Source organism: Lepisma saccharinum, chromosome 10, assembly GCF_977018435.1.
Source record: "Lepisma saccharinum chromosome 10, izLepSacc3.1, whole genome shotgun sequence".
In the NCBI taxonomy this organism is placed as follows: Eukaryota; Metazoa; Arthropoda; class Insecta; order Zygentoma; family Lepismatidae; genus Lepisma; species Lepisma saccharinum.
In genome coordinates this window covers 13,885,911-13,900,070 of record NC_139238.1, presented here as the reverse complement: position 1 = coordinate 13,900,070, position 14,160 = coordinate 13,885,911, and the positions used below count along the sequence as shown (strand labels likewise).

The 14,160-nt window shown below is 41.3% G+C and overlaps 1 protein-coding gene across 1 annotated transcript in view; it reads right to left on the bottom strand.

Moving 5' to 3' along the window:
• The window catches only part of LOC145994472 (dynein axonemal heavy chain 1-like), a 1,132,367-nt gene that overhangs the window by 393,954 nt on the left and 724,253 nt on the right, over positions 1-14,160 (bottom strand). Inside the window, exon 38 of the mRNA XM_083130607.1 lies at positions 2,465-2,680. Coding sequence (XP_082986733.1) covers positions 2,465-2,680 — 216 coding nt within the window. The remainder of the gene's footprint in view (positions 1-2,464; positions 2,681-14,160) is intronic.

Here is a 14,160-nt window from a genome sequence, read left to right as displayed (position 1 = left end):
TCCCATTCGCAAACTTCCGGGTGTGGCAGGAACGTACTGGGATATTGGATTTTCTATCTGTCGAAGAATTTCTAGAGGTTTTACGTTTCCGGAGATACAGAAAACAAAAACATTTCTATTCACTGGCGGAAGTGTGGAGCGTTTGTCTTAAAAATGACACAGTGGCGCTTTGAATTTTGATCGATTGATTGATTTATATACGTATTTTACTTCACTATTCTGCCACTTTTAGCTAATCACGACGATGAGGATGAGCGATCAATGATAAAATTGATGAATGGACAGTCCCAAAGAACACCAATTTCCAGGCCGGGTTTCGAAGCCGAGACCACTGGCGTTACATCGCACTGTGATAACCATTCCGTTACGAAGGTCGACATGAATATTGCTCGATTGATGTTAAACCTACAAATAACACCTAATATAGGGTGAGGCAGTCAAACCTGAAGATTTTTAAAAATCACAAAAAATAGAGCGAGCAAATATTCGTTAATTTTTGAACATAAATGCACTGTACATGAGTTGATATAACTAGTGTACCTGAAAAATGTTCATTTTTTTAATATGGCGTCAGTAAGATGGCGTCCTAGGTGTTGCACACATTGTCGGAGTCTAAGAGTAAATCCGCCCATGACGCTTCGTAGCATCTCCAACGGAATGTTGTGGATCTCTTGCCGAATTCGCTCCTTCAAATCATCCCTGGTTCTTGGAGGATTGTCCTTGAATACTTTGGATTTGAGGTAACCCCAAAGGAAAAAGTCAGGAGCCATCAAATCGGGTGAACGGGCAGGCGACGGAATATCGCCGAATGTGCTGATGAGACGACCAGGAAATGCGAGCCTAAGCACATCCATAGACACTCTGGCAGTATGGCTAGTTGCACCATCTTGCTGGAAGAGTGTTTCTTCATCTGGGTCATAGTTATCGAAGACAGGCAGGAAAAAGGTTACCAATATGTCAGCAAAACGTCATGGGCAGATTTACTCTCAGACTCCGACAATGTGTGCAAAACCAAGGACGCCATCTTACTGACACCATATTAAAAACAGATGAACATTTTTCAGGTACACTAGTATTTTCAACTCATGTACAGTACATTCATGTCCAAAAATTAACTAATTTTTGCTTTCTCTATTTTTTGTGATTTTTTAAATCTTCCCGTTTGACTGGCTCACCCTGTATATATTTAAGAATTAGATTGATTGATTGATTGAATTAGTTTATTTTACTTCGCGTTTTGTGCCTCTTGGCTAATTTGCGAAGATGGGGATGAGTGATGAAATGATGAAATTGATGAATGGACATTCACAAACAACCAAGCCCGACCGGGATTCGAACCCGGGACCCTTGGCGTCGCAGCGCGATGTGATAAACACTCGGCCACAGGGTCGGGCTTAAGAATTAGAGCGTATTACAGTATGTCCTGTAGTTTTTGTTCGACTTTCCATTTCACACACCTTCGCAATATTCAGTTAACCATCTACTTCCTGTTGAGAACAGCACATTGAAAAGATGGATCTCTGTATACACTGTAATCATCTCACAGAGCAGCCAACTAACTCTCTAGCTTTCTTAAACCCGAAGGTTTATGGTTGCAGAAACACAAGCCTTCCATCTGTCCCTATCCTGAACAAGATCAATACAATCTTTTCCATCCTTGTCGATTTCCTTTACATCCATTTCAACGTTATCGCTCCATATGTGTCTTGGCCTTCCTACAGGTCTCTTACCATCAGGTTTCCCAACAAGAATCTTATTCGTACCACATGGCCTGCCCACCTAAGTCTTCTTGATTTAAACATTCTAATACAATCTGGACACGAATACCAATTATGCAGTTTTAAATTATGTAACCTTCTCCACTCACCTGTTTGCTCATCCCTTTTAGGTCGAAATATTTTTCTAAGAATTTGATCAATTTGTGAAAGATCGCTCTCGTATGCACGTGTGTACTGCAGAGCGAGTGGCGGTACTGTAGTGTTGTACGAGTGATTGAGTTGGGGATCTTAAGATAACTTTGTGCACAGTAAGACAAATCGGGACTGGACCTACGATTTAAAGTGGGATCCGAACCACTATGTGCTTTCACCGAGTATCGAACCCAGGACCTCTTGATTACAAGGCGACGACACTACGACTGCGTCGACGGTGAGACTAGTGTTCTACGAGAAGTGGAAAGTAGTAGGTGAGCGAGGCAGGGGGCTTAGTCGGTCGCGTTCTGGCAGTGGGAAACCTCTCAACGTCTGATTCGTGAATAGCAGAGTAGGAGGAAGAAACACTTCCCTAAAGACGGAGATATGACGAGTCTCCGAAACATTGGTATGTGCATATATGAAACCAGGTACTATGGTTAAACGTCCAAACAATTCAACAGCACCTTGGAGTTACAAAAGAAAACAAGCATTTATGCAGCGCAGAAACAAAAAATATTATCAAGAACGCTGTAAAATTTGTTAGTACTTACATCAATGGATTCGGGTTCTGCCATGAGGATCCCCTGGAACACTTTGCTCATGTCCCGCAGGTTGAAGGTATAGTGGGTCTTTGCCGGCGTGGGCAGAAGCTCTTGCAGTATGGTGGCGTAAACGGAGATCGTCGTGTCCACCACCTGGGACTGGAGTTCGGCCAGATTCGGTGTTCTCGTCAACCACGAACGGAGGATGGCACCAAATATCCGGGCCTGGAAAGATGAAAGATGATCATGATGATGAATTAAATTTCTTGGGTGCGTCGGGACATATGCATCTTTCACCTTTCAATGTATATGGGAAATGCCCCTACAAAGATTAAATGTGCAAGATTGTAAATTGACCTGTACAAAATAAACATAATACAAGGTTGTATCAAAAAGTAAAGTGAATTTGTCTGTAAAACCAAGAGTTTTTTTGTGTAGCTAAGTAATTTTTTTGTATGTGTCAGATACCAAGGTGATGCAAGTCTGAGGGTAATTACAGTTTTCTACGTCAACCGGTCTGGTACCTAGAGCAAGTCAAAGATGGCGCAACGACTTGAACATTACTCCAAGGAGGAGGTGCGCAGTGTTATTTATGGGTCAAGGGAAAGAAACCATCTGAAATTCATCGAGAATTGTTGGAGGTCTATGGAGAGAGTGTTATGTCGCAGAAACAAGTGTATGTGTGGTGTAACTCATTTGCAAGTGGTAGGAGTGGTGTGACAGATGATGACAGAAGTGGCAAACCAGCAACGTCCATCACCGACAGCAATGTGTGAGACGTGGATGCGATGATTCGTGAAGACAGAAGAGTCAGGTTGCATGACATTGCTGATGCATTGAACATATGGTTCAGTGAGGAGTATCATCCATGACCAACTTGGCTTCAGGAAAGTGTGTGCGCGCTGGGTTCCCAAAAATCTGAGTGAGGACCAAAAACACCACCGAATGGGCATTTCCCTGACACACCTGACACGATATGCCCACGAAGGCAGTGGTTCCTATGTCGAATTTTAGTGTGATACCATGTGTCAAACATACTACAGTTTCATATTTCTTCCTATGCACGTTTTTCAATAAATCGAAAATTCACCTTACTTTTTAATACAACCTAGTACATTAAAGAAAGTACGGATACACTCAATACTTCTTCACAGACAGTGCAAGAGGCCTGCTCTTAGCAATAATCTAGTTAAAACTGTGTCTTCGTCGCCCAACAAGAATGATAAGTCGTTGGGATGGCTAAAACTCTGTCTGAGGAACTTAAAACTTAAAACAACGTTACAGAGACGGCACAGCGGAGGATCCAGCCCATGCAGCAAATGACGATTTGTCAGATGGCTCTGTTCGATGCGAAATAGACTTAAAATAACCTCTTCTCGACGAGTGGGATGGGACGAGGAACGCCGTGAAGCTTGTTCTCCGTTTCCGCATCCCACTCTTCTTGTCACATGTCAAGAAGGGAGCAATCGAACATATTCTGCATGTCCCTGGCTGGCAGAAGGTGGACAAGAACAACGCCGCGTCTGCAGTAGCAGTTGCTTCGTTCCCTTTGATGCCCACGTAACTAGGTACCCAACAGAAGCGAATTAAAGAGGAAAGACGTATGCTATTCATGTTGAGGGTCAAAGTATGCTATTGTCACTTACACTCACAGACATTGTTTGCTGGTATACCTGGAAACTAAAGTACGTGTCCTGGATGTTAACTGAATGTACAAGCTTCCCTAGATCTGACTTCAGTTGCCTTGAGAGCAGACTCGCCACGGAAGTCCCCGGGTTCGAGTCCCGGCCTGGACATGGGTGTTCTTCGTGAGTCTCTCATCATCAATTTCATCCAATGACAACTTATCCTCATCGTCGCAATTAGCCAAGTAGCTGAAAAGGGACGTGAAATAAAAATGCAAACACAATCAAATTGGTCATCGGATTCCTAAATGGGAATGAGTGAGCTTGGAGGCTCACCTAACACGTTCCATTTAACAACTACAAGATCAACTACGGCAACACACGCACACACGCACACACGCAGACAGACATACATACAGGAAAAAGAGAGAGAAAGATGGAGAGGGAGAGAAAAGAGATCAACATGGTATCAAAAGTACTCACAAAAATACAGATACATCCACATAGAACGATTTTTTGTTTCATTTTTATACTTAATATTGCTTTTATGCCACCTTTGGCTAATCGTGAAGATGATAATGAGTGATGGTATGACGACATAGATGAAGGGACTCACAAAAAACACCAACGTCCGGACCGGGATTCGAACCCCTGTAGTCATAGCGGCCTGTGCTAACCACTTCGCCACGGACGTCTGCTACACAGAGAACAAGATATAAAACACAAAAAAGGATAAATTAGGAGTGATGAACAATAGGGAAAAAAAAGGAGCGAAGGAGACAGAAAAAAATACACGTTTTATTCGTGGAGATCTAGTTTCTGTATGCAACTACGAGGTACAGGTTAGATGCTGCTCCTGTTGCCATTATATAAACATCATCATCACTGCAGAGTCGCGGTCAGGGTGAAGTTACAGGGTGTAAATACCCACCGTTTACAAACAATGCATGTATCACCATGCACATGTACGTACTTGAGCCATTTTATATCTGTTGATCAGTGAAAGAGAAAATCGTACATTCTGTCCAGAGGTGTTCACACTGTACATCAGCCGTTGAATATTATTCGTTACACAGTCAGTCTGCAGTATACTAAAATGTTTAGTACATAGTCTGATAAAAACAATATGTCAGTAGCGACGCTCGTTGCATACATACAGTATAAAGATAAGTTTTTGGAGAACTCGTTATGTTGAAATGAGGACAGAACGAGCAAGACGTTGATGTTCTTTACCATGTGCGTTCGAGAGAATTTTGCTCGACCGCCAAATAGTTCGCACGGACGACGCTAGATAGAGTACGGAATTTAGAGTTTCTTCCCTCGAGGGAATAATGCTCGAACAGGCAAAACAAGCATGTACGCTCGAAGCCCAGTAGTACACGTATAGCCGTAATTTATCTGTAGTAGCGGGGCCTTAAATGTGGACCGTGAAGTGAAAGTCATTATCTCCATGTTGAAATGTAGTTTAGTGTCTTTTACCAATACAGTGATATAAAAATGAATCATGATTGTGGGCTGAAACTGCCAGGATGGATATTTTACATACATGTGTCTACGATTATTGTCACATTGAAACGATATTCCATGTATACGTTCGATCGTGGAAGAATAGTGCCTGAACTCGGTAACTTTGGCTAGAAATCGCAAAATTACGTGGTGTGAGCCAACAAGATAACGACGACGACGAAGATGCAATACCCTAGTATATACGAACAAACAAACAAACAGGTGCACAGGTAAAATACAAAAATATTACCACATAGGGAACAACTGGCAAAAAACTACAACTCTTCAACAATTCTAAAGTAGGATTTCAAATATTGGAACATTAATTGAAAATAATTTGCGTTGCAGATTCATAAAGAGAGCAAATATTGCTTATTTCCTTAATCAAATAAAAAATTGGCGGATTCCAGACCCCTTCGACGAGAACACTTCCACTTTGTCCATGCCTACAGTGTATGTGGGCCGAATGGAAGGTCCCAAGCAGAATGTTTAATTCAGAAGTTCTTTTCAGCTTGCGGTGCGCACAAACGAGGCTGTTGTTGAAGCTTAATTCGAAATGCCGTGAAGCTAAATCCGAAGCTTTTATCTCTCACTAAAACGTGGCCTGGGCGTTCGATATGGAAGACCTATACGCACACAGAGAGAGGGAGAGAAGGGAGGGGAAGGAGGGAGAACAGGAGAAGAGAGATTGTTTGTGTGTTTGAGTTTTTGTTTAAAGTCCACTTTATGCACAGAAAGGCTAGTCTGTAGAGAACCTATAGTTTAAAGTAGGATCGTGCAACGTGCCTCCACCGGGTATCGAACCTTCGACCCCTTTATTACAAGGCGACGACGTTACCACTACGCCATCGAGGAGGCACGATGTATGTGTGAAGAGTCCAACACTCCCTTTGAAAGAGGGGAAAGCGGGAGCTAATAAATACCCACACACATATATTTCTAGAATATATGCATGTATGTGTGTATGCATATATATACTACATTTTACGTATCTTTCTTTCCACTCTCATTATGTGGACCCGTGGTGGAGTGGTTGGCACATCGTGCTAAGACGCCAGGGGTCTCGGGTTCGAATCCCGGCCTTTGGCGTGGATGTTTGTGAGTGTCCATTCATCAATTTCATCATATCATCACTCATTCCCATCTTCGGAAATTAGCGAAAAGTGGCACAAGAAGCGAAGTGAAATAAAGCAACTCAATCAATCAAAACAGCTGACCACCTACCCCCTCGTCAGGGGTAGTGGACGCTACCCCCGCTTATACTTTTATGGATTGTTCGCCACTGTGTGTGTATAAGTACAGTACATGTATGTGTGTGTGTGTATGTATGTATGTATGTGTGGGGAGTGAGAGAGAGGGGGATGGTCAGAGGCAGAGATAGAGAGAGGAAGATAGGGGAGAGGGGGGTAAGAGAAAGGCAAACATACGGAGATAGAAACAGACACAAAGAAAATGAGAAGGATAGACTTTGATTTGATTTTTTTTATTTTTTATTTAGCGTCGCTTTCCTGCATTATTTTGGCTAATCGCGACCATGAGGACGAGTACTGAAGTGATGACGTTGATGAAGGAACTCTCACAAAGGGCACCCATGCCGGGAATCGAACTCGGGACCCGTGGCGTCGGGCGCATTGTGCTATCCACTCTGCCACGGGAAAGGACAGAGAGAGGCAGACAGACACAAAGTGGAGAACGGAGAGGGAGAGAGTTAAACAGGTATAGAGATAATCAGGGAGAGAGAAAAGGGAGAGAGAGAGAGAGAGAAAGAGAGAGAGAGAGGGAGAGAGAGAGGGAGAGAGAGAAAGAGAGAGAGAGAGAAAGAGAGAGAGGGAGAGAGGATAGAACAATGGACTGTGAAATTGGTTCAAGCGGATCACTCAAATAATTAGAGCCGTTGAAGAGGGTAGCCCAGGTACAAAGCACTAGATTGCAGATTGTTTGCCGAGCACTCTGTAACGCGAGATAAAAGAGCGTGGAATCAATTTCGCTGATGGGCTGGACAGAAGGTGCGAGAGACAGAGGAGAGAGAGGGGTTATAGAATAGCCACAAACATTGCGAGAACGGAACTGCAAGTTTCGAAAACAATTTTTCGGAACACATTTAGCTCACAAGAGCAACTTATAAATAGATCGTAAAGTAGGGCGACGCACATTGTACGTATTTTGTTGTATAAAAGATTGTTATTTATCTTTAAAAAATAATATGGTTTACGTATGTATGTATTATCTTTTCCTTATTGCTCGAAAGCATTCATACAACAATTGACGATATTTTAGTATTAGTTCATGCAAAACACACTTTAAAATGCATTCGTAGTAAAATTTACAATTTTATTTTTTTTTTCTTCTGAAGAACCTATATGAGTTCGCATAAAAACACTTTGAAATGAGTTCTGAATACAATGCCTGTTGTGCGATGAAAACGCAAACATTTCCGAGGTTAATTACATATATTGGGGGAAAACTTTAAAAACACAAAAACAATATAGAACTTATATACAAGGTGATATTTTCCTTATGTCAGTTTTCAAGAGGGGATAAAATACACGGTTTTTCCCAGCAAGATGGTGCACCACCCCATTTAGCCAGAATCGTTCGTTACTACCTCGTCGACACCTTCCCCGACAGGTGGATCAGCCGTGGCTCGCCAAGACTTTGGGCGGCTCGCTCTCACACCTGACTCCCCTAGATTTTTCTGGCTGTGGTTTCATTAAGTCATGAAATCATGAGATCATGCTATGTTGGAGCATGTTGTCCGGTCTACGCAAGAGAGGAGGGTGCTGTGCCTTCACTTACAGGGCCACCACATTGAAATGTACTGAGTTTGTCTTCTATTCTGCAGTAAATTTCAGCAGTATTGTAAATTTTGTCAATAAAATGCATTTTGATTAAAATGTCATAATACTTTTCAATTACCCTGTATTACGAGTACATCTTCGGGTTTGCTAGCAGAGACTATTACATAGTTACAATTCGTTTCAGTCTGTTTCTTCTAGGAGATAGCAGTACAATACCCTTGAACATTACACTTGAGTTTCATGTTTTGTACTTTAGATGTTATTTAAATCTTTATTAGTACAGCTATCGCCAAAGATAATAGTAGGAAAATTGTCCATCGCTATTTTGATTCTCTTCTATTCTACATACTGTGTTCTTTTAAAGAATGGAATTCTGCTGATGGGATGCAAATGTTGTCGTCTGCTGACTGACGTTTTCATTTCAATTCCTGATCAGCAGATTGGAGAAAACAAAGTTAAGGAAAATGGTGATAGACGATTCGCCTACCATTTCTTTTGCCGTAGGGTGTACAATACGTTTATCTGTTTTATTACAGTAACATTTCTTTAGAAAGAAAATCCGTAGACAATATAACTAGAACTCCACTCTTCAAAATGCTTCATAACCACCTACGGATGACGTCGCACTTCTAACTCGATAGGCAAAGTGGATGGATCTGCCTGTATACACCTACCAAACGACTGTTTACTATCAAATAAGTGAGAGCGAAGACGGAAAACATTTTTGGCAGTAAGGAAATGAACCGTAGTGACGTCGTAGAAAACTTTTCGTGTCAAATGCACAATGTTAATAATCTTCGTGATTTTGTTAATTGTGATTGAATTGATGTGACTTAAGGATGGACAAGGGTAATTTCCGAGGAACATAGTCTGGGAGAAACAAAGTGCTATCAGTTTCAATAACATACCGTCAATTGACGACACTTTTTGACACCCGTGGCTGAATTTAACACATTTCTTCGGTTTTTGTTCTTTCCTTGTTTCTTGTTTGAAATTCTTGTTTCATAGAAAACAGGTGAATAGAAGGAGAAGATGCTATGGGAATACTTACGCAAGTCTAGGTCAAGGCCGTGCAATAACTACAATGAGGAAAGTCTTCCAAAATCGATGGATGCTGTAAGAAGCGGGATGTCTAAGAAACAGGCATCGGAAATGTTCCAGATTCCAGGTAGTGCCTTTATGAACAAGGTAATTAGAAAGTCTGGAGACGAGAAACAAAGAAAAAAAGACACTTTCTATCCGACGGGCGTCAGTCGTGAAGTGGAGGTTTCCAGTGACAAAAGATGTTTCTTCAGTGATGACAAAGCGTCTTGAAGAGAAATTGCTACAATTTTCAAGTTCGAAAGTAAATGAGGGGTTCGGATCACAAGACAGATCTGAGAAAAAGGCACATTTAGTACTATGTATAGCTATTGGAGCACAAGCATAGTGGTGCCTCTACAAGCAAGAAGTAAGTTGCAACTTAGGAGATACTTTCTTCTAGCATTGCTGATACTTCACACTTCTAAGTTGTACATGTAATTCAATTTTCATGAAAAGTGGAGTTACGCCACTAGTGCTCTAACCCCTGAAATATTCTGTTGAAGGAAAGTAATTGAATATTTTTCTCATCTTAAAATGTTTAAATTATACATATTTGTAATTTCCCATATCCATATAATTGATTGATTTGTCTTATTTTACTTCGCTTTTCTGCAAGTTTTGGCTAACCGCGAAAGGTATGATAAACGATAAGACGAAATGGATGGAGAGACAATCACAAACACACATGGGCAAGACCCAAGAAAAGACACACAGATAATTATGTTGGCAGTGGTTCTATTAGCCAAAGTCTTGTTATTCTGCAATATGCTGTACACGGTGTACTATGTGGAAGAGGTTGCAAGAGGTTATAAGATAATTCCAGTTATAGACTTCGAGCACTTCCGGAGGGAACTATTTTGAAAGAGATGAAGTTGATTTGTAGTTTGACTATATACAGACTACACGGAGAAATGTTGAAACTAGGGATAGCCACTAAATCAGGATAACGGATATTCGGATTTCAAATCCGTTTCGGATGCAAAGGAAAATCCGGATATACGAATATCCGTATAATTCAAATATCCAAATTTCCGAATTTTAGATAATTCAGATATCCGGATAAAACGAATATCCGAAGAATACAGATATCCGGATAATTATGATATTGGGATAGTACTAATATCCGGATAGTACAGATATCTGGATACAAATAGATATTTGACGAAGGATTTGTAGAAAACCCATACAGTGAAATACAAAGATGACGAATAAAATAATATATCGATAACCCGGAAACTGATAAACGATAAAACTATCCTGATAACGGACACATTCGGATATCCGGAAATTTCGGATAATCCGAATATCGGATATTGGATAATTAGGATAATCCGTACATCCATAAATTTGAAATCCGGATGAAATCCCTAGTTGGAACAGTCTAATTATTTACAGATCTCTTTCAGCGGACAGAGAATATGCGAATGTTCGCTTGCGGAGCAAGTGAGTAGTGCTCGCTGAGTAAAGATTATTTGACCAAGCATGTGAGCTATCACATGCCTCCCTGGGAAATCAGCTAATTGACGCGCATCTAACATCGTTTCTGTACCTAAACGCTGGAGCTCTTGGGTGTAAATTTGCTTCTGAAACAAGGAAGAGAAGTGGTAAGCAATCAACTTCAGGCGTATATTGCTTGTACTAAGTGGAGCACTCACGCCTGGTTATCATTTAATTTTCCGTACATTTCGAGTTGGAAGCTCACAAATTAAACCCTCCTCGTGAATTAGAGAGAGAGAGAGAGAGAGAGAGAAAGAGAGAAATAAAGAGAGAAAGATAGAGAAAGAGAGAGAGGAAGAGATAAAAAGAGAGAGTGAGGGAAAGAAAGAGCGGGAGAGAGAGAAAGAGAGAGAAAGATAGAGAGAAAGAGAGAGAGAGAATGAGATAAAGAGAGAGAGGGAAATAGAGAGAGAAAGAGAGAATGAAAGCGAGAGTGAGAGAAAGGAAAAGTGAGAGGAAGACAGAGTGAGAGAAAGAAATAGAGAGAGAAAGAGAGACAGAGAAAGAGAAAGAAAGAGAGAGAAAGAAGGAGATAAAAAGAGAGAGACGGAGAAAGAGAGAAAGAGATGGAAAGAGAAAGACAGTGAGAGAAAAAGAGAGAGAGAATGAAAGAGAGAAAAAAGAGAGAGAAAGAGAGAGAAAGAAAGATAGAGAGAAATAAAGAAATCGAGAGAAAGAAAGGATGAGATAGAAAGAGTGAAAGCCGATATTGCTGTGTAGTTTCTAGTAGACAATACAGCATTATATTTATTTCAAGAATTCTATGCTTTTTCCTTTAGAAATCTCTGACCGATACATCTCGTCTTAAAAAACTAGACATCTAATTTCTTGTTGATGATAAATTACTTTCTCTGCAATTTATTTCTGTCATGAATGGTTATAAGGTATAGGCTGTGGTGTGAGGATATAACGGGCTTAATATTTTTATTTTTTTTATTTTGCGTCGCTTTTTTGCCACTTTTGGCTAATCCCGGCGATGAGGATAGGAGATGAAATTGATGAATTGCCACTCACAAAGAAAACCCATGTCTGAATTCGAACCCGAGACTCACTCCGCTACCGAGGTCGGCTTGATGATGTTTCGAAGTAGCACTGTGAGGTTGCTACACCTGGATGAGCGATTCCTAAATGTGTTTGGTTTCAACACGATGGTGCTACACCACACACCTCAAAGATACGCAGAAATGTTCCTCAAACGATGTTTCCAGCTGTTTAATATAGCTGTTTGGGAACATAGAATGGCCACATCAATCTCCTGACCTAACTACCCCAGATTTGTTTGTGAGGGGGCACGTCAAGTCCAAAGTGTATACGCTACCCACTCTTAGAAACTAATTATTTCTTCAAGACATAGTACGTGCGTACAAACGCCCCAAATACTGTACATTTAGACAACGTTAAGGCTACCATATACTGTATACAGAGAGCTACATTGGGAGTCACTAAAGAATAGCGACAAATCTGAGGACGGAGTGGGGGGGAGGTGATCACAGGGGAAGAATTAAATGATCCCGATCGCTACATTACTTCCCTGTCGTAATTTATTACATTTCATTTCTTTATCCTTCACGGTTTAGGCTGCAGGTGTAAACAATCCACAAAGTGTGAAAATAAAGAACTCTGAATTCTAATTCCCAAATTACAATATGAGAGAATGTTAATTCCCTATGGTTTTTATCAGCAACATTGTGATGGCGTTCGTACAGAAATTAAAAGTATTACAATCATAAAGACTTAGGGAAAATTGGTTTTCGTCGCGGACAGTGGCTACTGATAAAAGTGAAAAACTTGAATTGAATGTTTGAAGAAACTAAACTTCACAACTTGCAAAAATGTACGCCTTTAAGTCACATTATACCCTATCCCAGGAATGTGTGAAGCAAGGTCGCACATAGCGGCAGAGAAGGGGGGAAATCGAGTGGCCAGAGCGAAGTAATACATGCTGCTCCGAAGACTGGTAACTGCAGTCGCTTTCCGCCCTTCCGCGCAATTCAGTTTCCTCTCACGTGTTCATTGGTGGAACCGTCTCGTGTCACTACTTACGCAGAGACTTGTTTCGTTTGCTTGCTCAAGAGATACCCGGGACAGGGTATACATAACATTAACCCTCGGTTTTCATCAAGATTTAGGGCAAGAGTAGTGTTTCTATTTTTCTGATTTTACGTCACTACTTCACTAATCGTAACAGCAGGAATGAATAATGATAACATGTAGTTGATGAAGAGATACGAATTGAACATGGACATGAACATGGAAAATTCCGTGGCGAGATCACGAAGAGATCGCTCAACGCACTGTGCCACCGTAATCCACGAGAAGTTTCTTTGTTAAAGTCTCCTTAAGTCCACGGAGAGGAAATTAGGCGTACGGGAATAACACGCTCAAGTGACTTGAAGGCGAGGTGGAGAAATTCCCCAAGAACTATTTTCAAGAGAATTATTTCGTGGGTTATTAAGGAAAGCGTGAATAAAAGGACAGGAACGCAAGAGCATTCTCAGAAAATGAAAATTCCACCTTTGTAGACCATGCGAAGCACGTACTTTCGCATCTCTCGTTTTAGCGTGAGTATACGTTATTTCGGTTCGAACGCTCCCGTAATTGCGACATAGTTTCTTCCCCCATGCAATTTGGTGACAGGCTGAACTGAGTGGAGTGGATCTTGTTTTAATCGAGAGGAAACGGTGCTGTAATGAGGTGGTTGAGGAGCAAAATGCTGAGAACTAAGAGTTCGCGCCACGGGACCAATGTGGGCACGGGCGGTGCGAACGCTACAATCAACAGTACTGCATGGAACCACTTTGACGCTCGAACACGTTCAAGTCACCCTCGAGCGTATACAATGGAATATCATTTTAATGTGACAATAATCATAGACACACATGTCCAAAATAGCCGTCTTGGGCAGTTTCAGCCCACAATCATCCGATTCATTTTCATTGTTTGGTTTCATGTGACGTCAGGATACGCGCAGCCGCCATGTTTACGGGAATTTTATTTGTCGTTTACAAGGAAATGTCCACCACGTAGCGTTCGTTACATCAGCACCAACTGCACGATTGTTTTAAATCACGAATGTCTGTGTTGGTCTCTCCCGACCACCTGCTTGAATTCCCACGAACTGGCCTCAATCATGGCTGCTCGAAGCCACAATGCAACAGTCTGTGACGTAGGTGAAACACAGCTATTGGTAAATACG